Source organism: Eschrichtius robustus, chromosome 16, assembly GCF_028021215.1.
Source record: "Eschrichtius robustus isolate mEscRob2 chromosome 16, mEscRob2.pri, whole genome shotgun sequence".
Classification (NCBI taxonomy): Eukaryota; Metazoa; Chordata; class Mammalia; order Artiodactyla; family Eschrichtiidae; genus Eschrichtius; species Eschrichtius robustus.
Window position 1 is genome coordinate 52476441 of NC_090839.1, and position 26637 is coordinate 52503077.

General features: G+C 56.8%; 2 protein-coding genes across 5 annotated transcripts in view; one reads left to right on the top strand and one right to left on the bottom strand.

Moving 5' to 3' along the window:
* Nucleotides 1-26637, bottom strand: part of IFT140 (intraflagellar transport 140) — a 70226-nt gene that overhangs the window by 16650 nt on the left and 26939 nt on the right. For all 4 annotated transcript variants that reach the window (XM_068525046.1, XM_068525048.1, XM_068525047.1 and 1 more), the window contains 6 exons: nt 25794-25921; nt 24114-24231; nt 21635-21765; nt 21057-21225; nt 19828-19959; nt 15937-16136 (listed from right to left, as the gene is read on the bottom strand). In XM_068525046.1, coding sequence (XP_068381147.1) covers nt 15937-16136; nt 19828-19959; nt 21057-21225; nt 21635-21765; nt 24114-24231; nt 25794-25921 — 878 coding nt within the window. The remainder of the gene's footprint in view (nt 1-15936; nt 16137-19827; nt 19960-21056; nt 21226-21634; nt 21766-24113; nt 24232-25793; nt 25922-26637) is intronic.
* Nucleotides 10-13867, top strand: TMEM204 (transmembrane protein 204). Its single transcript, XM_068525064.1, has 3 exons — nt 10-840; nt 5289-5444; nt 13135-13867. Exons 1-3 carry the CDS (start codon nt 564-566, stop codon nt 13377-13379), a joined length of 678 nt encoding a protein of 225 aa, XP_068381165.1. The 5' UTR covers nt 10-563; the 3' UTR covers nt 13380-13867.

Sequence of the window (26637 nt, forward strand, 5' to 3'; positions counted from 1 at the left end):
TGAGAGACAGGGGGAAAACGCAGGCGCGAGGCACACACACACTCACTCACACACGCACGCGCATCCCTGCAGCAACCCTTTTGCTTTCCAGGACCAGCTGTTCGGTGGCGGAGGCACCGGGCAGGGGCTCAGGCAGCGGAGGCCCCAGTGGCTAACTTGCACTGCTCCCAGCGGCCCTGCTCAGAGCCCCGCTCCGCACTGGTCCTGAGAGTGAGGCCCAGGCACCCCGCGTTGCTGCCTGCCTCTCCAGTGATTTCTGTTCTCTTCGCCTCCTCCTCCTCCCAGGAAGACGGCGCGCTCACGACTCTGGACTCTCGCTGGTGCCCCTGCTTCCTCCCCGGGATGGGCAGCTCCGAAGGCTTCAGCTCAGGCCTGGCCCTGCTCCAGGTGCAGGAAGGAGGGTAAGGAGGGCCGCGAGGCGGGCGCCCCCGCACCTGTCGCATGGGCCTTCCTGACGCCTCCAAGCATGAGCGGTGATGTCCTCTAGCCACCCCTGGTGACAGCAGCTGACCGACTGGGACTGGGACTTTCTCCACGACAAGGGGACGGCACTGCAGTCCGCGATGACTGTCCAGAAAGTGGTGGCCACGGCCGTGCTGGTGGCCCTCGTCTCTCTCATTCTCAACAACGCAGCGGCCTTCACCCCCAACTGGGTGTACCAGACGCTGGAGGATGGGCGCAGGCGGAGCGTGGGGCTGTGGCGGTCCTGCTGGCTGGACAGGGCCAGGGGAGGGCCGAGCCCAGGGGCCAGGCCCGGGCAGGCGGACGTGCGGGACTGCGAGGCCCTGGGCTGGGGCTCCGAGGCGGCAGGCTTCCAGGAGTCGCGAGGCACCGTCAAACGTAAGTCTGCTTATTTTCCTTCCTCCTTTAAAGCGGCTGTGGATGCGGGCACATCTGCTGACGGGTGATGGGTGCTCTGCTCACAGGGGCGACCTTGGCTCTTGGGGACACAAGCGAGCCCCAAGCTCCAAGCCCACCCTGCCCCGGCCCCTTTGGGACAGAATTCTTCCTGTGCGGGAGGGGGCTTTTTCTCTGCCGTCATGCATAGCTACAGTACGGATACATTAACCAAAGCAAGGAAAATACATTTTTCCTGGTGGAAAATAAAGACTGTTAATGAGTAAAATAAACAAGAAGCTTAAAAACATGCGGCTGGGTTTGGACTTCATTCCACAGTTGTCAGGGTTGTTAAGGCAGTGGGCAGCACAGAGGGAGACCCTCCAGGGACTGGCTGTAGGTGGGATGCCCAGGAGAGAGTGGGAGACTGATGGCCTTCAGACGGCAGAGAAGAGCCGACTCCTGTGAGCAGGGGACTGGCTCCCTCTGCCCAGTGGTCCTGTCTGGTTGGTCACGTCCGGCACAGGATCCATTACAGCTCTGAAAGGTGGGAACTTGACTTTGAAAGCGGGGTAGGGTTTGAGTGTACGGGACGGAAGGTTCATAAATATGAAAACGCTTGTCACCTAACGTGTAGACACACGGCAACAGCAGCCGATGGGCAAAGGTCTCCCCAGTGACGACCCTTTAAAACTGCAGACAAGAGTCTAACACGTAGACCTCATCACCTGTTCTGAATACGACACTTGTCCTCAGGAAAACGTGGCTCCAGCCAGGCCTCTGCTGGCTGCTCCAGAGGGCACGCCTCACTCAACTCAGGCATGACGGCCCTCAGAACCCTGACCCACGAGGGAATGGGAGTGGGGGGATGTTGCCTCCACTTCACAGGCAAAGAGACTGAGGCTGCAGGAGGCATGTGGCTCCGCTCAGGTCCCCGAGGGGACGCGACCCCGTCTTTGCACGTGGACCCCCACGCAGCACAGCCTGGGGGTGTCTTCCATCGGGAGTGGCTGGCTTGCCAGCCCGCCCCCGCCTTTGCAAGCAGAGAGCCACAACCTCCCTTAAAAAGGGCGAAGAGCCTGAATGAATCAATGAGCTTCTGTGAGCTCTCAGACCAGGGGCCTGGGGGCCTGGGGGGGGCTGGGTAGGTCAGCTGAACTTGGGTCACTGTGACCTGCCGGTCAGACTGGTCCCTCTGGGCTCTGGGTCTGTCCTGAGGAGCAGTGAAAGCCAGTGACCGGGGCTCTAGCATGGGCTCCGCGCAGGCCACGCCTCTCCCACCCCACAAGTGCACTGTGCACGCCCCCCCCTCCGCAACAGAGCAACCCTCCACCCCGGGGGGAGGTCCCACGTCAGCCCAGCCCCTGCCCTGGGCTCAAGGCCTCCAATGCCCCACAGGTGCCCCCTCCGGGCATCCGTCCCCCCGCCCCCTTGCTGAGCCAGGTCGGGTCAGGTCACGCCAGGAAGACACGGGCCGGGACGCTCTCTGCCTCCAGACCGCACAGCCACCCTGCCGCCTGTCCCGAGCGCCCCGCTCACCTGCCCTTGTTTGCTGTCCCTCCCTGACCACCTGATAAGCCCCCTGAACAACTTTTAAAACATCCTCCTGCCATAACACGTCATCTGTGGCAGGACCTTTAATGATGCCCTGAGCATCAGAGGTTTTCCCAGAACAAGGGAAATGTATTTGGAGCTTCTCGTGAATGAGGCTGAGACCAGGGAGAGGGGCTGGCAGATGTCTCACCAGCTCCCGGGGACCGAGCACTGCTGCCCTGGGGGTTCCGGAGCTGGGGGCTTCTGGCTGGGTTTCTGGGCTGCCCCCTTCAATCAAACCAGCTCCCGGTCTCATCAGCTCTCATGCAAAACCCCAGCCCAGGCTTTGCCCCCGATGGTCCAGCCTCCAGCCGGGCTAGGGACAGGGAGGAGGAGTGGACGGCCTCGACCACAGCATCACCTCCGTCTGTCCATCCCGAGCCCCGTGTGGGGGTACCGAGGGGGCGAGACTCGTGTTGCTTCACCCTAGAGATTCCAGACATGATGCAGGTGGCCAGGGCAGCTCTCGGGGACAGCAGCCACGCTCCTGCCAGCTCTGTGCCCAAGTCCTGGCAGAGCCCGCAGAGCCGAGCCACAGCCACTTGGCGCATCGGGCCAACACCACCGTCCCCCAACGTAACAAGCTGTAGTGAGGGTGTCCCGAGCATGCTGGGTCAGGGGACGACCCTGGGGCAGGCCCTCCAGCTGGCCCCACGTCACACCAGGTCCCGTCCTCGAGGACAGGGCCCTTCCCCCACACTGGCTCACTGGGCGTGTGCGGCGGCCGTGACTTTTGTTACTCATCAGGTGGGGGTCTGGGGGTACCTCACAGCCCAGGTCGGGAGTCAGTCTTGCTTTCTGGCCCCCGTTCTCTCTGCCACTTTTCATCTCTCCAAGTTTTATGCATTTTGTCGGGCACCTGTGTCCTTTCCCTGAAGCCAGGGGGGACATGAACAAACACGTAATTAAATCTCCTGTGGTGACCGCTGCTCTCTGTCTCCTGGGAGGCAGCCTCACAGGGCACTGGGGTGGGAAGGGGCACAACGACTGCCCAGCCGGCAGACACTCACGGCCACGTTCTCATGGCTTCTCAAAACCCAGTGCTGCTGCCCAGGCCGCGCACACAGCAAGTGTGAGGACCCGTCAAATGTCCAGGCTTGGTGGGTGCTAGTGAGGACTGGTCCCCTCTGGGTGGCTGGGAAAAGGGGCATGGCCAAGGGGAGAGTCTGCCGCCTCAGCCTTTACAGCCTCAGGCACCTGGGTACTAGGCAGCGGCCCAGCTCGACTGCTTGGAGGGTGGATTGCTGCCAGGGTGTGTGGCATGGGGCTGAGCGCTCAGAGCCGCCGGGGCCACCGGGAGGGCAGGGCCTCGTGGTGCCAGCACCAACACACTGCAGCGCAGACACTCCCGGCATGGCCAGCCCGTTGGTGCACGTCTTTCCTCACCTGCAAGGCTGGGCCCCGGAACCGGAAGGACATTCCTGGGCCCAGAGTGGATCCCGGTTCCGCCCTGTGTTGTGAACACCCATCACGTTTTAACAGCCCTCGTCTCTGAGGCCACCTCCACTTCCAAACTCTATGACCTCTTAGAGTAGCAGGACCTTCTGTACGGGCGTTTGAAGGGTAAAAATTGTTGCAAAGAAAACAGCGTGAAAAAGGCAGGAAGAGTGTGATGAACAGCAGCCTCCACGGGAAGCCAGCTGGTGTTCCAGAGTCTGTGGCCCGAGCAACCGGAGCCCCCGTGCTGACAGAGGAGCCACGTGTCCTCCTGCTCCCACGTGTGGTCATGGGGACCCGAGAAGACCTCGTGAGCAGCCAGGAAGGTTTCTGCAAATCACAAGCGCTAGCAGCCCTGCCGCCCCAGCCTTGGGGGAGAGGAGGGGTCTGAGCCCGTGTGCGGGGAGCCCGCTCTGTTCTCCGGCCCAGCCTCTGTCCTTTCTCCGAGTTGCTCCAGAGCTGCTGCCACACCACTGCCAGAAGCCCTGCGCTCACCAGGCTGCACCGCCCACCCCTGGCTCCTCGTCTCCCTGAGTTTTAAGGGGTCAGGGTTCCCAGCGACTGCAGCTATGTTTTGTGGTAACTTTGAAGACTACAGAACCCAGAACATGAGCGCTCGGTCACCCGGCAGTGAGGCCCACGGAGCGTGTGCGGCCGCGCAAGGAGCGGGCGAGAGTGTCATGGGCAGCGTCAAGCCCTGGCAGAGGCGCCGTCCGTCCATCTGTCTGCCTGGGAATGCTCCTTGGCCCTCGGTGCCAGGCTCTCCTCCCAGAAGCCCTCTGCCCCTCCACCCTCAGGGCTGCTCTGACTTCGCAGCAGCCCGGGGCCCCTGCACCACAGTCCAGAGCCAGGCCTGGGATCTGGGAAGGGTGAGACCCCTCAAGCTCCAGACAGCAGGAGGGAGGCCAGGGGGAAGCAGGTCGAGACCCCTGGGCAGGAGGAGCTGACCCTCCGTGGCAGGAAGCAGCACAACGCCCCCACGAGACTCTGGACTCCACAAGCGCTAAATGTGAATGCCGCCTGCCCGCAGAGCATGAATCAGACAGCGCTGCACCTGAAGCCTGGGGGCGGGGGCCACTTTTACAGCATGGAAGGACCACGGGGAAGGGGCCTGACTTCACGGCGGATGGCTTTGCCCTCCAGCACATGGGTGGGAAAGTTGACTCCCCTGATGGCCTCTCGATGACACCTCCACGGCCCCCACCTTTGCAGTCCAAGCATCAGGCTGCCCCATCCTCCCTCTGCCCTGTGTGCACAGCCTCCAAATGCCTCGCTCAGAGACCAGGGGCAGGTGGGGGCTGGGAAGGGAGTGGTGAGACTCGGTGAGACGGAGGGAGGAGTCCCGGGAGGGGCAGGCAGCCCGGTCTTGAGCGACCTCGCCCGTGCTGACCGCCTGCTTCTCTCCCTCCGGCCCCTCACAGTGCAGTTCGACATGATGCGAGCCTGCAACCTGGTGGCCACGGCGGCACTTGCCGCGGGCCAGCTCACCTTCGTCCTGGGGCTGACGGGCCTGCCCCTGATGTCGCCCGATTCCCAGTGCTGGGAGGAGGCCATGGCCGCTGCGTTCCAGCTGGCAAGTAAGTATCCTCGCCCGGGCCCCCGCCAGGCTGAGCAGCCGCATCCCCAGCTCTTGTCAGGGCTGGCAGGTTGGCTGTGGCTTCTAAAGTCATGGCGACCCCTGTGGGTCACGCTCCCACCCCACCCGTCACTGTGGGCAGCAGCAAAACAGAAATACACACAGGGGCGGAACGCTGAGGTGCAACCAGATGGGTTTGTGTCTGTTTGCTCAAGGCCTCCTGGCCCTTCTCATCTAAGACAAGGTGCTGAGGCTCACGGTGACCTGCTTTGCTTTCCAAAGTCGTCGGCATCTGGTGTTTTCTTTGCCCCTCTGCAGCCTGTGTGGCAGGCGGCCTGGGTTCACGCTCCTCCCATGAGGGTGCAGCAGCCTGCTGCAGGCACTTGGGCACATGGGCAGAGGGAGGCGCCCTTCTGGCCCCTCGCCTGCCTCCATGGCCTTCCTGGCTAACGGTTAGCAGACGGGGAGTTCTGGGCACACATGGTTCCCAGCTGGCGACCTGCACGCTCGGTTATAAATGCAGCTTCCTGGGGCTCGGCTGGGGTGTGCAGGGCCCTCCTGTAAGAAGCACAGACAAAGCGTGGAGGACCCCGCCAAGCACACAGGGACGCACATGCAACACCAGGGCCAGACGAGCGTGATGGGGGCAGTGTGGGGGAGAGCAGCGAGGCCTTGGCCATCAGCGAACAATCCAGAAGCCACCTTGGCCTCTGGGGGCGACTGCAGGGTGAAATGGGGCAGGGCCTGGGCACACTGTAGTCCTCACAGGGCGAGTGTGGCAGCGCCGTGGATGACGAATGGGACTGTTCCAGGAGGCTCTGCACAACGGCCACGGAAGCCCCAAAGTGTCCACCTGGCACCCCAGGGAGCATAGGGGCGTCTGTGCTGGTTTCCCCTCTCCCTCTGCCTGTCTCACTGGCCCAGGTTTAATGATCACAGGAACCTGGGAGCTCAGGTTTCCTACTGCCTGTGGGGAAGGTCAGACGGGTGGCTGATGGGACAGAGGAAGGGCCAGGACGTTACCAGCCCACCGCCTGCCTCTCCAGCTCAGTGGAGAAGGCAGTGTCCCAACCATGAGGGTGCAGTTCCAACACATGCGGCGGGAGGAACGGCAGGAAGTACGAGTGAATCACTTGGGGAATAATGGATCCCGGCCCTCATCGTCCTGGAGAAACGCAATTTCCAGAATGCAGCTGACAGGCTGGCAGCACTTGTGCTGGAAAGTGCCGGGTGGGACTCGGAAACAGGCCCTGTTCACAGAAGGCCAGTCACTTCCCTGTGGCCGGGCAGGCCAGAGGGCGTCGCCAGGGCCTAGGAAAGAGCGCAGGCTTTGATGTCAGGAGAACAGAACTGTGTCCGGCCCTATGGCTTACCAGCCATGTGAACGGGGCAAAGCCACACCTCAGTTCACCCAACTGCAAAATGGGGTAATGCCCACCCTGCCCGGGGCAATTCTGAGAGTTAACCAGGTACATGAAGCGGGACCTCGGACCTCCACCTCCTCCCTCCTCTAGGACTGTGAGGAAAAACACGGACATTCCAATGCCACACATGTAGGAAAATCACCCACCTGCCCTCTGCTGACCTTAGGGCTGTAAATCAAGCAGTTTCCCCGCCTCACTGAAACCACCCACCTCTCTCACATGGGATCATCTGAAATTCCATCCCTTCAAGAAGGAAGTGGAAGATTTTGCAATGTGATTGGAAAAGCTGGATTAGAAACAGATATTTTAGTGGCATTAAAGGAATAAAAGTAACAGCTCTTGATTCTGAAAGTAACTTCTCCTAGCAGGATGATCAAATCTGTCATTGCATTTCTTAAGAAACTTCTTTGAGACACTTATTTAGAATTATTAGAAAAAATATTGTGGGTTTGGTGTCAAAACTGACATCTTACTTCCTGTAAACTCTTGTTTCAGAACAAAATATTGTTGTTTCCAAATAACACACCAAAAAAATGGAAACGGGGGAACCCCCATTAACTAAAATCAAACTGTCTTGCATCAATCGGTGGGGGTTGGGGGGCACTGCCGAAGGTCTGGGGTTCAGGGGCTGTCCTGGCCAAGTGGGGGCTGGGGGCACATGCTGCTTTCCTGAGTATTTCCAGGCCACCACAGCCTCTGGAAAGGTTGGACCAGGCTCTGTCCAAAAACCGTCAGACAGGCAGAGGCCCAAGGAAAAAGCCAGAAGCCCCAAGCAGCACCTGCGGCACTTCAGATGGTCCCTCTGCCTCCGCAGGCCCCCCTCTCCCCATGGTGTCCGACGGTTACCCACAGTGGGTCTGCTGTGCCCAAAAAGGAAATGCATTTGGCCCTGTTTAGACTTGTTTCATTGACAAACAGTACAGAACACAGCTCTGCGCCTTTCTTCTATCACACTGCTAATTTTAGAGTTAGGTTTTTTCCTGTGCTCTGGTCTGTTTTAAACAGTCAGGGAGAGACTGAAGGGCGCCAGGATATCCTGTCCCAGGAGGGGGAAATGCCTGCTGGTACCTGTTATGCAAGGGAACCTTGAGTCCCCAGTGCTGGGGCCAGAGGGTGGGCGGGGGGAGAGAGGTGCTCGTGAAAGGGGGAAGCACACGGATTCCCCGGGAGGCCGGGACCAGCCGGAGAGCAACACCCCAGCGGGAGGAGACAGGAGGCCAGCCGCTCGCCCATTCATCCCACGGCCGTTTCTGGCCGTTTCCACCACGCTTGCATGATGCCCAGCCTGGGTCTGTGAAAGGACAGCCCCTGCTGCTCAGGGCTGTGGCTCCAAAGGACCCAGTCCCAGACACCAGGGAGAACCCAGGAAACGCTGCTCTTGCAGGGCAACAATGTGACTACCAGCCGTTTCACCGGGTTTGCTCTATTGAACTCAGGCCACCGCACGCAATAGTTTGCAATTTCTTTGCAGAATTTTCCAAGTGTAATTTTAATTTACCTTAAAGTTGAAAAAACTCCTTTCAGTCCCTTATTCCACCCCCACCCATAAGCTGAACACCCCGTGAAAGCACTGTGTTCGCTGGGGTCGCAGCAGCTGTCCGCCAGCCCCAGCCTGGCCCACCCCTCCTCAGACCCAGGAGGATGATTTCAAGAGCGGCATTTCGTGGACCTTGTGGGCTTCACGTCTGCAGGCTTCCCCTCTCCACTTCTGGAAATCCTAAGACTTTTTCTTATGATGAAAAACTTACACCCTAAGGGCCGCTTACTCCGCGCCGTGAGAAAGCTGACTTTACCATCCGAAAGGTCAGTCGGGGTGATGCACGGTGTCTGTCTTAGCTACTCGTGAGCTGGTGGGGATCATGCTGTTCTCGCAAACCTGCTCATAGGAACGTACCACTTTCTGTGCTTTACTATAAAGCAGCACTTGGCTTGGGCCAGACGCTTCGCTTTCCTGTCTTCTGAGCCCACTTCCCAAGCCCAGTCCTGGCCCCGCACCCTGGGGAGAGTGTCGCCTTCTCCTTTCCTAGACTCTCTCCCTAAGGGGGAGGCACTTGTCCCCACCTTCTGCTGCTCACAGCTGAGCCTCGAGTGCCCTGTACACGCTCCGGGGCCTTGGCCAGCGCTGCCCCGTGGATGCTGAGGCAGGTGTGCTACTTGAGGGCTCAGGGCTCAGCCACATGCTCTTCCCACCTGTGGGCCCTGCGTGTGCTTGATGGCCACTGCAGAGGAAGGCCTGTGACCACCGGTGGAGCCCTGGGAAGCCAGCAGGAAGGAAGAGAGGAGAGGGCGCTGTGAACCACAGCGCCACAGCCGCCGGCTCACAGAAAGGGGCTATTTGCTTTGGAAACACAAGTTCATGAGGACGGAATTGACTCCACGTGCAGAAGTCCGTGCATTTGCTAAAAACTCTCCCCTTAGATTCGTTTCTGTACAAACAGCGATGTCACTGAAAAATTCACGAGAATGGGGACCTGAACGTCAGGAGAATGGAGAAACCGCACTTCAGGCTGGCTGTGGCGAGAGAACCTTATCAAAGTAAAAGGCCAGTTTGATTTCAGGAGGATGTACCCACACGGCCAGCGCAGGCAGCCGCTGCCTCTCCGCATCTCTGTGGCTTTCTGCCATTGCCGCGTGGCGCATGCTTGGTCCCCGCGTCCCATGCATCTGCTCAGGCCACACCGCCCCCACTGGCCCAGGGCAGAGTCCACGTGTCCCTGAGCCAGCCCCACTGTGACATCCACCCACGGCCCAGCACCTGGGCCCACTGTTCCAGTCAGTTCTTTGTATTTTCCTGCTTCAGGAACAAATGTATTTTTTTTTGATGTTAGGGAAGCATATCCCTTCTCTGACTGTACGTGTTCCAAGTTGAATTAAGATAAAGCAAAAGCCAACACTGGTCTTGACACAGAGTAAAGTCACATCGATGTAAATTTTGTTAACCTTTTTTTACACTGCGGTATAGAACTAGACTTCTCCTTCCTACTTCTCTTGGGAAAAAAACCAACCAGCAAGAAGGTGCAGCCTCTGAGCAACGCTGGCTGGAGAAGGAGCACCTCGATGCTTGAAACCCGTCCACACCGCTCACTGCTGGATGCTAGAGAAATCGTTTTCAAGACAAAGCACGAGACAGGGGGGACGTGGCCTGTTCATTTCACTCTGTAAAAAGTCCCTCCAAGAGGCTCCGCGCTCCCCCGGCCTGTCACCCCCACCACTCTTCCCGCTGTGCTTGCAGACGTGGGTGGCTGTGCCCGGCTGTGCCCGGCTGTCTGTTCACATGTGAATTCACACTTCTTTCATCTTGTGACATAAGAAACAGTCTTCTCCATTGTAGGCCGTACAGCTAAACATACGGAGGAAGTTAATAAGCTGAGTAGGACGGCAACAAAGCAACAGCCTGCCCTGTTTCCAAAAAAAACGGACGATGTGATCTTAAGAACCATAAGTAGCCCTGACGCTGGCAAGTGGGTGGGTGTTCCCCGCCTGGAGGGCGCAGCGCCTCCCCCACCCCCACCCCCACAGCCCTCATCCTAAACGGGGGGACCTGGATCAATGGGTGGGTGACTGCCCAACTGAGCACTCAGGGGCCAGGACAGGAGGACGGGAGGCGCCCTCCCACCAGGCAGATGGAGCTCAGGATGGCGGCGCCAGGAAAGGTAGGGGGACCAGCGCGCAGCGTGAGCAGACTCAAGGCCAGGCGTGTCTTGAGGGCCGGGAGACGCTAAAGCGTGTCCTCTACAGCCTCCACAGGGCGACCAGTGCAGCCGTGGGAACGTGGCAACGAGAGGCACGTGGCCAGAGTCGTGACACGCTTTAGGAAGTGCTTGTTAATAGAAGACTGTAAAGTTAGTTGCACTTCTAGAATATTCTAACTGTCTTACTATGAACCTTATGTACAAAGGACTCAGGAGACACACAAGTGACACCGAGAAGCCCATATGTGCTGCCTCCGGCCCCGGTCAGTGGTGGCCGCCCGTTGGCCGGGCCTGTCTGAACCGAGCACAGAGCAGCCGTGTCCGCCCCGCGGCCCGTGGCCCAGCACCTCGTCTCTGAGGACGCGCATTTCAGATGCTCTGATGTGGGGTCCCAGTCATGTTTCCTGTGACCTGTGACAAGCAGGGTCTCACTCGGGCACAGTCCTGGGAGTGGGTCGCAGGTCCCAGGGCCACGCGTGTGCCCTGCTGGCGTGCCCCGTGCTTTCCTCAGTCAGGCCCTGTCCAGGTCGGGGTCTCACAATTGCCAAGTCTCCACTGGACGGCCTTGCAGTAAATTCAAGGTCTTCTGTTCTCAGTGACGCAAACCAACCCCATGTCAGACAGCCGATGGCCCTGGAGGCTGTGCAGAGGCCCAGTTCCTTCACCCGTTCCCTTCTGATGGACGACGCTGCAGATCTGTGCTGAGGCCAGGAGGCTGGTCCATGTGGCCTGTTGCTCCTCCGACCCCACTCCCCTGAGATCATCAAACTCCTTGGCTAGGTTGCCCAGGGAGCCCTGCCCTCTGCTGTGGCGACCAGGGTGAGTCCGTTTCTTGGAACCCAACATGCCCGAGGAGGACAAAGGCCCTCGGGGGCCCAGCGTGGTCCAGACAGGACTCCCAGCCCCTCCTGGACTTGTCTTGTCTCCTGCCCTGGGCTCTGGCCAGGCTGAACTGCCTGCTGCAGCCCCTCCACCTGCCCTGCACTGTGACATCTGCACGTCTGTTCATGCTGGTCCCCCACTCCCTGTGGCCTCCTGGCTTTCCTCAGGAAACCAGATCATGTACGACCTGGCGTGGCCCCGGAGCAAAGGGCAGCAGTGATGCCCGCTGACGATTCTAATAGCTGTGTCATGACTTAGTGCTGGGGCAGAGGCTGGAGTTTTCTAGAAACACAGGCATTCTGGAAGCATTTCTGCGCCTTCCAGAAAGTATGAATTAAACACTTAACTGCCCCGGTTGTGTCCTAAACAATGGTGACGGTGACTAATCCCTGTGCTAATCCTCTATGGTACTTTGTGGAGCTTTTTATACATGGAAAGCTTCTCGATACTTCCTTTCTGTTAAAAATAACTGATTCTGTTTGTCATGCACACTGGCAAAAAGAAACTTCTGGCATTCCTCTCTCCCAGCTAGGAGTATATCCTCTGCCCACGATTTTGTGCCACCGAGTTTTGCGTGAGGGAAGGAATTAGGACCTGTGTTTTGTGTAATGCAAATGAAAGTACTTTATGTGTTCCCTTGTTTTCACTACGTCTTTGGGCATTTTTTGCCAGCCAGGGAGCTTGTTGTGCCTTCTTTCAACAAGACTCAGAAGGACGGGGCAGGATGGGGCGAGGGGAGCGAGCCCTCTGCCTCGTCCCAGCCATCAGGGCTTCCAGCCCAGATTCAGACCTGAACTCTTTCAAACATCAGTGCCCTGTTAGCCTAGCTGACAGATCTTGGGTGAGAAATCCTGGTTTTCCTATTGTAAGAACTAATAAAATCAAGTCTTTGGAGCTCCTTAAAGATACAACTATGGAAGTGATGATGTGACGGTATTAACAGCTGACCGAGAGGGGACATGGCCGCCTTAACTGAGTCCACACAGGACGCTGTGCACAGTCCTGGACCCCCCGTGTCACCTGGAGAGAGGAAGGGACGGAGGGAGACCCGCAGGGGACCGGGTGGGTGAGGGGGACATTCTAGAACCAGCCGAGTCTATTCAGCCACAGTCCGGCCCCCCCCCCACTCCCCCCACTCCCCCCACCCCGAATGTGCAGGCCCTCCGCCATCTCAGGTTTTGAAAGAAAATATTTCCTCTGGAAGCAAACACTAAGAATAAGAAAACTCTTAAAAACAGGAATTCAAACTAAGTTAAATACAAATCTGAGTTGTTTCAAGGTAAGACTTAGAAAATATCTGTGTTTGCTTTCACTTTGAATGAATTAGGCGTTTATAAGCCAGAGCGGACCTTCCACGGAGTTACCGCTGGACTGTTCGGGGTGAGGAAGTGGGTGTCAGCGTCACCTCCATGGGGAGGGCGGCCAAGGAATTGGCCTGACACCTGCCAGGTCACAGGAAGCACGTGAGCCCCTATGACCATCCGGGGTCAGGATTGAGCAGACGCCCCCCCCAACAGCCACCAGACCCAAAAGTCCCATAAAATTCAGCTCGACCCCAAGGCACCAGCACCAAGTGGAGCTGGGCTCTCAGACCCAGGAGGACAGGGTTGGGTGGGAGGAGAAGTGGGAGTGGCCCCACGGCTGGACCCGCAGCCTCCTCCGCTCCCTGTCTCACCCTGTCCTTCATCCGCAGGTTTTGTTCTGGTCATCGGGCTGGTGACGTTCTACAGAATCGGCCCGTACACCAGCCTGTCCTGGTCTTGCTACCTGAACATCGGGGCCTGCCTGCTGGCCACCCTGGCCGCGGCCATGCTCATCTGGAACGTCCTGCACAGGAGGGAGGACTGCATGGCCCCCCGCGTCATCGTCATCAGCCGCTCCCTGACCGCACGCTTCCGCCGCGGGCTGGACAACGACTACGTGGAGTCGCCGTGCTGAGGGCGGCGGGAGGCCGCTCGGGGCTCCGTCCACCTCAGAGACCGTCTGGGAAGCAGGGCGCTGCCTGCGCGGCTTCCCATGAGAGCACATGTACGACACACATTCACTACGTTATACACGAACACAGGGCGTGACCACATACCGGCTGCGTCCCACCCCCACCCCCCCAACCCCGCCACGGCCCGCTTCACGCTCGCGCATGTCCTGTCCTGGAGACCAGCTCCGGAGAGGCACGTCCGGGATGGCAGCCGCCTCGCTCTCCGCCCTGGCCCGGGAATAATTTATTCTGTATCTGCCAAGAGGGGCGCCCTGGGTCATATTTACTTTGATAAAGCAGAACACAGGGAAGAGTTCTGAACTGTCCGTGATCTTCCTCCAGGGACTCAGAATTTACAGTCAGATGGTTACGGTTTTACAGCAGGATTGTGTTAGTGATGTCCATTTACTCCAGATTATCTTCTTAAGTTAAAATAAAACACAAACCTCTTACCACGGTTTAAAAATTGTGTTTTATCCATTACACTGCCACGTGGTGAAGGAATATGGCTTATTCTTCTGCAGCTTTGTGGGTCAGCAGTCAGAGAAGGGTTGACACATTTTATAGGCCCGGGGGCAGAGCGCTGGGGACCACTCATGGCTCACTCATGTTTCCGTTCAGAAGTCCCCGTTTCTACAGACTCTAAGCGCTGGCTGGACAACGGCAGGTCCACAGTTGGCGCAGTATGAGGGAAAAAGTCTATTGGCTTAAATTTCAGAGATTGATTCACTTTTTTCCCTAGAAAAGTCTTCAATGCATCCAGCCAAACTTGGTGGGCTACAGAAGACCTTCCCAGCACCAACCTGGTGCCAGCAGCCCTGGACCTGACTCCGTAGCAGGGACTAAGCCCCAGGCTGAACACAAGCACCTAAGAGCTGCCTCAGGGGCTCAAAACCAGCCCACGTCCCCCGGGACCGGGCTGGGTTGCCCGGCCACACCTGCAAGGACAGTCCCCCGAGAGCGCAGCTGCTTGTTCCCGTGCCACCTGGTGGTGGGAAGCGCATCTTCCGGCCCAGGAAACGAGGGGCGGTGGTGGACACTGTGCAAAGTCCGCAGCGTGGGGGTGGTCACTGTCTGGCTGCTGCCCCCACACTAGGCCAACCCTCTAAGAAACATTTAGCTTTGCTGCCTCCACCTCCCAGACGATGTGCGGTGACCAGTCTGGAATTCGAAGGCCACGCTGCCCCAGGAATTTGTCTTTAGTCAGAGCAAGAGGTAGATCCGGTTGTTGCTTTAAAAAAACATAAAGCAACGGAGAATGACTTAAAAGCACGTCTGGGCTGACCACGGACGTAAGCACAGCTCAGGGCAGAGGTACAGCCAGCACACTAGGGGACCCAAAGGGCTGCCCTTCCTCCCCCGGGCACCTCAAGCTGTACAGTCTCAGCAGTGTTACGTACACGACTACATATACTGCATGGGCCACGTGCTCACCTACGGTCTGTGATCGAGTTCCTATGAAACGGAAAGTGCCTCCAGCCACTCTTCACTTCCCTGATCAAAAGCCTCTTGCCCACCTGCAGCAGGGAAAAGCCCCTCTGCTGTGGACCAAGACCAGGTCTCAGGACCAGGTCTCAGGCTGCTCGGAAGGTGCTTCTGGGTTACAGACCCATCACTGCAGACAAGGGCTGCTGGGGTGCCCTAACTCCCGTCCTCCTCTTCCCACTTGAATTTCACCCTTCAATAGTTTTTCTACTCTTTGGCGATTAAAATCTGTCAAATGCGCCTGAGAAGCTCTGAATTCTCACAGGCACAGAGAGGAAGCTGCTTATAGGTAGCCCTTGATTGACAACTTAGAGCAATTTTAATTGCATTTTGCCTGCCGTTTTGAGAGTTTACTATCAAAACCTTTTCTGTTTAGGGCTTCCCTCGTGGCACAGTGGTTAAGAATTTGCCTGCCAATGCAGGGGACACGGGTTCAAGCCCTCACCCGGGAAGATCCCACATGCTGCAGAGCAACTAAGCCCCGTGTGCCACAACTACTGAGCCTGCGCTCTAGAGCCTGTGAGCCACAACTACTGAGCCTGTGTGCCACAACTACTGAAGCTTGTGCGCCTAGAGCCCGTGCTCCGCAACAAGAGAAGCCACTGCAATGAGAAGCCTACGCACCGCAAGGAAGAGTAGCCCCTGTTCACCGCAACTAGAGAAAGCCCGTGCGCAGCAACGAAGACCAACGCAGCCAAAAACAAAAAACACTTTTCTGTTTAGTGCAATTATTCCTGGACAGACAGATGTTATAAATATTTAGCAACTGTAGAACTTTCAACTAGGAAGTGTCCACTGTAAAGTAAATCAAAACAACTAAATCACAGCCCACGAGACACCGAGCATCGCGAGGCCAGCCAGGTGCCCATATACAACCGGGTTTCCACCAGCACCAGAATCTCCTTGAGAGAAAACCCATGAGACACCAGGAACGCCAAGAAGAGTCAGCGACGATGAGACTCGCGGGGAGGGAAGAGACCTGAAGGAGGGCCGCAGGGAGCTGGGCGCCGCACACCTCGCGAGCAGAACCCTCACCTCTTGATGAGCTTGATGGACCGGAAGGCTTCGTCCATGTCCCCGACAGCCAGGAAGAAGGTGAAGTTGAGCATGGCGTCCCGCGTGGGCTTGTCACAGTCCTCTAGACCCACGAAGTCCCGCAGGGGCCTCCTGCCCACCGTCTGGGGGATGCGCTGGGACCCGGAGTCCACCTGGTCCTCGAGGTCCACTTCTCCTGGCTGAACGACAAAGGGCACTGTTTATTTGTGGATCCCTGCAAAGCCAGGGCCCACCCCGGGCCTCTCCCTGGGGGTACTCGTCAGCTGCGGGGACCCTCTGCACACAGACCCCATATTCAGCAATGCTCTCGGCAAACACAACACACGTCTGCAGGCCCCTTGAAGCTACCAGAACTTGGGGCTCTGGCTTCAGACAGCGGATGACGCAGGCTGTCGACGCACAGGGACCTGCCAGCCGCTAAGGCACTAACATCAGCTGCTCAAGAGCCGTGAACAGGCGCGAAAATCCCTACCTCCCAGGGCTGTTTGTAAAATTCCTAGAAAGAGCTTTTACTATCAAGTCAGACCTGTGTACGTGTGCAGAGGGTATTAAAATCGACGCCAGCATCACTGCAAGTAGAAGTTTCCAAAACGTAACCTGGATTAGTGGTGGTGAGCCCTCTGCTGGTGCTTCTCAGGAGAACCTTCACCTAGTGCAGGCCCCCCCGCCACACCCCCCACGCAGGCAGAGGAAGGAAATCCTGTGGTCCCAGCACAAGCACAGTTTAGTGCACTGTCTGGACCATGCCTTCTGCACCAGCTCCGGCCACAAATCCTCAAGTCCACTTCCCTCCTCCCAGCTAGACGGGGTTCCATGCCCTCCACTCGCCCCTGGGCTGGACCTGCACACACCCCCCTCGGTCTCCCACCTGGCTTGCTCTCTCTCTGCAGTGTCCATTCGTCTGATTACACAGGCTCCCCTGTGTAAAGAGGGGTCATGATCCACCTCCTTGGACCCCACTCCCCCGCCCTGGCAGTTTTGTATCTGCTGTGACTCTGACTCCTTCACCACCTGCCTCTGACTCAGTTCCCAGCAGCTCCTGTGTCACGGATCCTTCTGAAGTTCAACTGTAGCCCCCGACTTTGGGGGCGCTTGATCTGGGCCTTGAAACCCTGGTAGGATTCATCAGACCCAGGTGTGGACAGGGAGACCCTCCAGGCACAGAGCAGAGCATAAGCAGAGGCCCGGAGCAGCCCTGGTCAGGGTTCGTGGCCGAGTGGCTGGGTCACATCCGGCAGAAAGCTGAGTCCTCAAGTTTGGGCTGATTTTGCACTGAGTGGGAAACCTTCAGAAAACGTGGACACAAAAACCATGGGGGTACGTGCTGTCTGCTGTGGTTTCACAAATCACGAGACAGCAGCCTGACCTCCGTCAGCCTTGCTGTGGGTCTGATGCCCCGTCCTCATTAGAGCCCTGCTCCCCGTGAGCACACGTGGGAATTCTCACAGAAACAAGTGCGCCCGCGGTCACGGCTCACGGTGCCCCCTGCCTGCACTCGCCTTGTGTTCTGCTCTCGAGGGGATGAGCCACCTGCCCTGGACACACGTGGGACCTGGGGGCCCAGGGCTGTTCGACTGACATCACACCCTTGAGTGTGGGGACAGGAACCTCAGGACGCCAGGCGCTTCAGGGAAACAGGCTGCGTGGCCTCTCCTCCGCCGCACTGAGAGATCAAATGAGTAAGACTTCCTGTGTTGCAAACACAGGTAAGTGAAATACTTCCTCACCGCAAGCATCAGGAGACAAGACTGTTCGTGCTGCCCCAACGAGGAGCTGACGCCGTGCCAGGCCCCCGACAAAGCTGGAGCATGCGAGGCGGGAGGTGTCAGCACACAGACGGCTGTCGCTTAAAACAAAGAAAACCACATCTTGGGGCAACTGCAAAGCTCAGGTAACAGGGAGGAGCATCACCCAGGCCTCTGCTGGGCCAGCAGCTCCGACTGGATGCTCGGGGGGAAGAGAGCCGAGGGGCTGGCGGAGGGGAGGACGGCACTCAGACTGCGGGAAACAAGCCCAGGCGTGAAGACGTGGGAGACGCCCAAGAGAAGGCGCTCAAAGGCTGTCTCTACGTTTTGAGTCTCAAATCAAAGAGAAATGAAAACGTATAAAAGCACTAAATAAGAATGAAATTCAGAAAAATGCTTGTCTGGAGGCACTGGTCTATTCAAAAGAGGGAACTCAGAAAACCTGCATGGACAGAGCGCAGGGGCTCCTGGAATCGAAACCACACAGCCTCACAAAGTTCACTGCATCGGATCACAAGTCAAAGTGCAGAAAAGACTATTCGCTGCCAACCTCGATGGCTGGGGATGCTGTTCCCAGGGGCAACCCTGGCCTGTGGTCTCAGGGGGGCACGTTGCACGAGGGCATCAGCACAGCCTGAGACCCACAGACCCACACGGCTCGCCCATGACAGTCACAGAACAAAGAGCAGACAGCCCACCCTGGGCCTTCCTGCCAAACCTCTTCAGGTCAGTAATAACCCTGGGAGGGGCCCGGGGAGACCTGCATCCTGGCTTCTGAGCAGACAGCCGTTCACACAGGCAAGGGGCCTCAGCTCCGGAGCCAGCAGAGATAGCCAAGCTCAGATGGCATGTCCGCCATCTCTGGGGGTCCTCTGGGGTCTGCCCTTACCTCTGGCTAAAAAAGGAACACTTGCTAACTGCAGAAAATACAGAGTTCATGTTTAGGGTTGATTTTAAATCACCCTACGCTAAGAGCCAAAAAAATCCAAGTAAAAGTCTACATACTTCAGTCCTTCTTCCGACATGACAGTAAAGAAAGACGCGGCAGGGGAGCCCAAAGAGCTGACGAAGGGGAGGAGTCTGCAGATTTTATGAGAATAGGAGCAGCAGCGGCCAGCGCATTCGCAGTTCTGCAGAACGGAAGGCACAAACGACAGGCTGCAGCCTTCAGGTCCCAGCGCAGCCGTGCCTCCTTTGTGTAGGCGGTGTTGGCGCCCAGCTGAGAACAGGTGGCTCAGCCAGTGTTTCAACTGGTCTGGACATTCCTCCACCCCTACCCCACAGATGCACCCACCCCTGTGATCAGCACAGTATCTCAGGGCAGAGGATGGCTGATTTCAGGTCTAGGAGGGACCATGCGGACGTGGAGACCAGGTCCCAGGGAAGGCAAATAACTCATCCAAAATACCCTTGTTGGCGGTGGGGGGAGGGGGTGGGTGGCATGTGCTGAAAACAACCCTGTTTGATCAAAAATTTAAAAACACACCCGTGGGACTTCCCTGGTGGTCCAGTGGTTGGGACTTCGCCTTCCAATGCAGGGGGTGCGGGTTCGATCCCTGGTGGGAGAGCTAAGATCCCACATGCCTCAGGGCCAAAACACCAAAACATAAAGCAGAAGCAATAGTGTAACAAATTCAATGAAGACTTTAAAAACGGTCCACATCAAAAAAATAAATAAAAATAAAAAAAATAAAAACAACCAGTGTATGTAACGCACACACACGTGGGCAAAGGACAAAACCTCTCCTGAAAGGCTGTCCACCAGCCTTTCCCAGTGACCATCTCTGGGGGCTGCGACCACGGAGATTTGCAGCATCCTTGGTCTTTATTTCTTTATTTGAAGCTTCTGAATTTCCTACAGTAAATATAGGAATACGTACTTTTAAAAAACCAGCTAGAATTTTAAAAAAGAAGACAGGAAAGTGGAAGGGTACGGTGCCTTTGGGGGACGCCGGAAGGGACAACCCTCAGCAGCACTGCTGCCTGCCTGCCTTTCCCCACACAGAGACCTCGGATCTGCGGGAATCTCAGGCGACAAATCAGGGCACACGGTTTGCTTGTTTAACGAAAGAGCCCCGGTGGGGAGGAGGGCCTGAGACATGGCTGCGCATGTGGAGGCTCCCACCTTTCTCGTGAAGTAATAATGGGGCACTTGGATTCCCAGGAGCGTCTGGAAGACGGGAGGCCGGAGGAAGCTGTCCTGCAACAGGAAGCCGTGCTCTTCAGAGACGAAGAAGGACAGGACCAGCACGTCTGCCTGCAGAGGGAGACGTTCTGTCTTAGTTTGGCAATAACTTTCCTGAATCTCGCCCAATCCCATTTTCACTGCTGGGATATTTACATAAAACACAAAGAAAGTAGAGGGGCCAACACACGGACACACAGATAACCCCCTTCCTCCTCGGGGCACACAGCAACCACACCAGGCTCCGCTCTTCTCTGACTCCCCTCCTGGAGGACGCACCTCGTCCGGCCTGGGAACCACTAGACCCATCTCGCTGACCTTGTGGTGAAGACTAACCCTTCCACCCGCACTGGTGAGTGAAGCTCAGGAGCTCCCGTGTTTCAAGAGTAGCCCCTTCAGTTTCTTGACTTTGACATGGAGACTCTGCTCTGCTCTCAGGGAGGGACAGCAGAGAGGCCGGTGCTCGGTGGGACTCTGTCCTGTAGGACTCGGCCACAGACCTTCTGCCCAGGAGACGCGGAGGCTGAGGGGCTGGTGGCTGCCCTGCTGTGTGAGTGCCTGCGTAGCCTCAGGGGCTCCAGCCTCTCACGTCCTGGAGGGAAGTCCCTTTGGCAGGGACACAAGTCACCTGAAGCTCTAGGGCCGGCCGGCCTTTGCTGACCTACTGGGGACCCTACGAAAGATCCCTCTGGGTCACAGAGAGGCGCATGCAGCCCCCGGGCTTTCTCAGATATCACTGGGTGTCCTGCAGGACCCAAGACTTGGAAAGTGTTGGAGTCCTGGGCCTGAGAGTCACCAGCTTTGGGGAGGGAGGCCCTGCAAAGCCGGGGGTTGGGGTGGAGACAGGGGCAAGGGGGCCAATTGTTCGGGGGATGACTGAGGAGTCGGCCTCAGTAACTGGACCCCACAGGATGAGCTGACATCAAGGGGTAAGTTCACGTTAACTGTTTTGATAAAGAGCTCTGAACCGCCGAGAAAAAATGGCACGTGACAGAGGGTGGGGCCAGCTCTCAGTGTCAACCCAGAGGGGAGAGGCGCCCCCCGGCATCCTGGGGGTGGGCGCTCGCTCTCCTGAATCCATTCCCCAGGACTTCCCTGTGGACCTGTTGGGAAGACAGAGCCTGCCACGTCCCCACCAATCTAAACACAAAGGCGACAGCGTGTGGTACCGTGGGGCCCGTGCTGGCCTCGCCCAGGGCCTTCCTGTCTGTTGACTGCAGCGGGGCGCCCGGCACTTCCTGCACGGCTTCACACACAAACAGCCTGGGCTCACTCTGATCCCAGAAGTGGCTCACGGGCACGAGATTCGTCAGCCTCTCATCCGCGAGGGCCTGGCTTCTGAAAGAGAGAGACGGACCCTCACACACGTGGTACATCAATGCCCTGAAGAAAGACCACTGTGTTTTCAGAAACACTCTCCACACCAACAGAGACGCTGACGGGCCCTCTGTGCCCCAAGACTCAGGCTGCCCTTGTGGACACTCGAGTTGCAGCCCTTTCAGAAGCTCGAGTTCTGACCCCATGACTCCAGAACCTTAGAACCTGGAAAACAGATTAGAGACTCAAATCCACCCCGACTGACCAGGGGAGTTTGTTTCTATTTCACCTCTGGTTTCCACCACTCGTGATCTCTGAGCTCTTCCAAGTGTGAAGTAAACTTAGCAACAAACTGCCTCGAAGCCAACAAGTAACTGAACATCGTTTTCAACATTTTTTCCAACAAAATCCTCCCAAACCACAATCTTACTTCTTAGTCTCCTGTCCATTAAAGGACAACGTCTCTCTCTGATCTATCTGTCCCCTCTTGAAGTCGAGGATGGTCACTGTGTCCATTTCCACGTCGTAGAAGCAGATTCTGGAATCGGGGCTGTTGTCAGCCTGGGGAAGAGAGAGCTGGAGCTCAGGGTACCCGCCCGCTGACAGCCACACGCCTGGAAGAGATGCCCGGGTCATCCATCCGGCCCCTCCCACGAGCGGGCCTCCAGCGTTTGTAATTCGAACGTCAGCTTACGTTCATCCTGCTGAAATGGCTATGGATTTACTACTTTCTAATTTCAGAAAACTGAAGACAAATTCTCGGACTGTGCAGGTCAACTATGGCTGTCTAGCTGTTCTTAATACAGATGTGAGCGTGATGTCATCTTACCTGAGGTGGATTAACCATGGGGACAAGGAGGGACCGAGATTCTGATAAACTAATTCTCACGCAGGTGAATAAAAATGAAGTAAACGCCATAGAGAAGCTTCAGAAAAGCTGAGAAAAGGGAACCAGCTTGGTTGTTGGAGCAAAATGCCAAGAACTCACGTAGACAGTTAAACCTTTATTCCCACAGATACCGGGATGGTAAAGGGATGTGCTTAAGAAAAGAGAGGCAAGAAAATGAAAAATTACCGATATCTTAGACAAAAGAAAATACTGTAAGCTTAAGAGCAATGGAAGAAATCACAAATTAAAAATCATCAATAGGTTTGACTAAATAAAAATGCAAGCTTCTAGTCATCACAATTCCCTAAGCAAAATGACAAACAACGAAGCGTCTGGGACATGTTAAGATGGGCCAGGACTCAGTCTCCACCCCAGACTCCACCCCCACCCCGCCCCGGTCTGCAAGGAGAGGGGCTCCATCCCGTCCTCCTCCTCCTGCTTCTCCCAGCCTCTCCTCCCCTGGGGAGTGCCAGTGGGGCAGGGGAGCTATCTTTCACTGCAAGCCCCCTTAACCTAGCTCAACTTTTCTTTCTTTGATTTTTTCTTTCACCAGGGCGAGCATTCCCGACCCTGGTCTGAGCGTTGAGCTCCCTCAAGCTCGCTCTGCTCTTTAGAATCAGGCCTCCGGAGACAATGGTCACTCAGCAGTCCGCGCTTCTCACCAGCGTCCACACCCAGCACCAAGGAAAAGGCCCTTCCCAGGACTGCCCAGCACCACGTCCCGATACCCTGCCTACCTCCTGTGTGGGCATCTCCTGCCTGTGCATGGACACCTGGGCAGCGTCCTGGCCACTGAAGGAATGAGTGACCCGGGACTGCCTGGTGTGCGTTGCCTGCCTGTCTCTCCCCATCAGCTCAGCTGCTTCCCCTCCCTCAGCCTCCCCAGGTCCACCCTGGGCCTCTGGCTGGTAGGACCCCCACCTCCAGCCAGACCTCCCAGCTGAGACTCAGGCTTGTGTCTAACTGCCCACAGGCCGCCCTTCAAATGCCTTAACTCAACAACCAGACAGGACCCCCCTCCGTCCCCCAAAGGCTCCTCACCCAGCTCCTCTCAGCCACTGTCCTTCCCTGCCCTACAGCCAAGTATGGCTGTGATGGGCCCCAAGGGATCTTCCACCTTGTGATAGCCCACGGACCACTCAGCCTGGGCTTCCCCCTCTGCCAGTGACCGGAGACCTTGGCGAAGCCATGCTTCTGCCACGGGGTCGCACTCTGACGCCTTGGCGGGGCTGTGCCCCCATCACTTGCCCACCCGGCGAGCCCACACCTGGGCTCAACCTCCACCTCCCCTGGAAGCCTCCGGAACTCTTGAGAGCTGTTCCACCTACCACTGACCTCCAGTTCTGCACCTCTCCTCTCAGCTCTCACCAGGATTGTAAAAATTTACTCGAGTCTGCCTTTCCGAGGGGAGGGGCCGATTCCCCCATTTAACCGATCAGTTTGTGTTTCCAGTGGCCAGCAAAGTGTGTGGTACATGGAGGGCAACCAGCAATCCACTCTTGAATGAACGAGTGAGAGAATGAGTGAATAAATAAGTGAGCGAATGAATGAGTGAATGAATGAGTGAATGAATGAGTGAGCAAATGAATGTGTGAGTGAATGCATGAGGAGAGCATGAACAGACACTGCCGGGTGGGAAGGCACTAGCTCCTGCAGAACAGGCGACCCAGCCACCTGCCTCCTTCACACCCACATCGTGTGTCTCTCTAAGCAAGAGGCTCCAAGGTCCTTCCACAGTCGTCACCCCTGGTGCCCAGAGAATTTAGTCGGGTGATGGAAAGAGGCAGAAAAGGGAAGAGGTGAGGGTCTCTGCAAAGCAGAAACCACTGCTGCTGACGAAACAGGGAGTGAAGGAAGGTGGGGAGGTGAAGGGTGGCCCCAGGCGAGAGGAGAGGCCAGACAGAAAGCTCCCCCACCACTCCGCCCACCCGGGGAGGAGGGGACGTCAAGGGCACGGGGTGTGGGGCGCAGAAGGGCCAGCTGGAGGGGTGGGAGGAGCCGTGCGCATGAGGGGACCCACCTTGCTGAGGAGGATGCTGATCTTGCTGCCGCTGGCGTTGCACCTGAGGGAGGCCATGCCCCCCACGCCGGGGACCAGCCCTGCCAGGCTCTTGCAGCTGCAGTGCACCTTCGCCTCTCTGTGGGGAGGGACGCGGTCTCAGTGGCACCGCCGTGGGATGGCAGGCGCCCCTTCTCCTAGCGGCCTGGAACCTGGGCCCAGAGGACTGAGCTCCGCTTGGGCCCAACTGGTCTCACTTCGGTAATGTGAGACCCGGGAAATGGGCTGAGCTCAGAACATAGGATGATTTTTTATTTTCACACTTTTTTTGTCAAGGTATAATTGACACACACGTTATCTTAGTTTCAGCTGTACAACATAACAATCTGCTATTTGGTGGGTGAGGTTTTAAAGTTCTGTGTCTGTGAACAAACACAAATACGTATTTTGTCCCTGTCTCACACAGGAGCAGCTTATTAAGGATGCTTCATCGGCCCCACAGCACAGCCGGCCGGGGTCTCTGCTGCCCATACTTCATTACAGCTGTGTGCTTTTCCACTGTGTGGACAAACTAAAATTTATTTAACTAATCTCCTGTTTAGTTGTTTCAGTTTGTTGCCATTAGAAACAACACTGGCTTGTAGAGGTATCTCATCATGATTTTTTTTTGCTTTATTCACATTTCCGTACTTTTCTCCTAGTGTCCTCTGCCTGTCCTAGGCCCCTGTCCAGGCCCCACTTGACATTTAATTGTCTCGTCTCCCTGGGCCCCTCCGGCTGGGACAGAGTCTCCAGGCTCATTTGGTGTATTTCCTGCTTCAGTCCCAGTATCGGTCCCAGCATCATTTCTCCGAGATCAGTTCCCTTTACTGCAGGAGGACTTAGAGACCCAGATCCGGGCACGGGATGTGCTCGTTGCTCTTGGGGTGTCATTGCCCCCAGGCCCCCACGGCTGACAGAGCCAGGCTGTGTGTATACTGACTGGTGTGTATCCTCATAGCCATGGTATCTTTATACGCATGCACCTGCATCTACGTGAAGCTGCACTCTGCTTCAGACTCACATCTCCACCTTGGATGCACCAGCACAGGGGTCACTCCAGCCTCCACCCCTGCTGATCTGGAACCTCCCACCCAGGTGAGAAGCTGGCTCCCTCGGGCCCCCATCCCATCCCTCGGCTGCTCACGTCCAGCCTGGACGGCAGTGTGGGTACCGCTCCCCGAGCCCCGTGGGAACTGACTTCGTCTGCAGAGCACATGCCGCGTGTGGCCCCTTAGCCCTTAGTCTCACGGTCCCGCTCGGTCCCAGGGTGACCCAGGCAGCACCTGGTTCCCAGGGAGGCAGTTCCACACACTCACGAATGGTGGGTTGTCCTGCCTCGTCTGCATTCCATCCTGGGATCCCCTGAACTGATTTTTTTAATTTGCAGACATTAAGGCTCACTTTGAGCTGTAAAGTTCTATGGATTTTGACAAATGCACTGTGTCATGTGTCCATCACATAGTGATGCTGGTCCCTTCCCCTTCATGCAAAGATGAAGAATTTAAATCAAGACATAAGGCATTTCAAAAAAGTAAGTTGCACATTAATGTTGAAATGAGAACATAAGCAGTTTGCTGCCTCCTTTCCATTTTCTACCCACCACACTGCCTCCTGACTAATTTTAAAAATATAACACCTTTATTTGGACAAAAACTGTACCTTCGGGATAGATCAAAGCTTTTAAAGTGAGCCAAGTCTGTCCCTACAACCAGGAAATTTCCACAGATGTCAAAGAAGCATGGGTTCCCCTCTGTCTCGGAAAACGGCAGGAGTTGTTTCACAGTCCCCTGAAGAAAAAAGGAGGGAACAGGGAATTCAGGGAGGCTTTATTCACAGGGCCCTGCCCTCTGCTGGAGTCTCACCCCACACGGGGAGGGGAGGATGAGGCCCTGCCCTCGGGGGATCCCTGATGCTTACTTTCAGAGGGGGAGACAGGTAGCAGCCAGGTCAACAAGCAAGTACACACGTAACTCAACCTGAGCAAGTGTAGACAGGTGACAGACAGGATGCTAAAAAAAACCTATCAAGGTGGCAAGACATTGAATTCCACCTGCTTGGGTTGGTCCAGGAGGTGCTGCCTGCAAGGTTTTATGTTAAAGCCCCAATGAAACTGACTGTGTGGCTAGTGTCCTCTAAGTGGTCACCTCCGGGGGAGGCCGTGAGCGGAAGGGATGGTGGTCGCGGCACGGATACATCCATCTGTGAAAACTCACTGAGCTGCACACACAACATGCTCGCTTTCCTGTGTGTACATCATACGTCAGTAAATGCCTGAGAAATGGGTCTTGTCTGGGGGGCAAACCTGAACTGAGACTGGGGAGAAGGAGCCACCTATTGGAGAGCTGAGCCCGGCTTTCCAGGACAAGGAGGAGCCAGCACAGCAGGAAGGAATGTGGTGGCCAAGGGGTGGCCCCCGAGGTGGGCAGTGAGCAGAGGCCAAGTGGGTAATCAATGCAGGCCAAGGTGGAGAGTCAGATTTTGTTCTACGTGAAGTTGGAAGACT

Coding starts and splice junctions, on each gene's coding strand:
- TMEM204 (XM_068525064.1), top strand. CDS start 564: ATGACTGTCCAGAAAGTGGTGGCCACGGCCGTGCTGGTGGCCCTCGTC. Junction 841..5,288: donor GTCGCGAGGCACCGTCAAAC/GTAAGTCTGCTT, acceptor GGCCCCTCACAG/TGCAGTTCGACATGATGCGA. Junction 5,445..13,134: donor CGCTGCGTTCCAGCTGGCAA/GTAAGTATCCTC, acceptor CTTCATCCGCAG/GTTTTGTTCTGGTCATCGGG.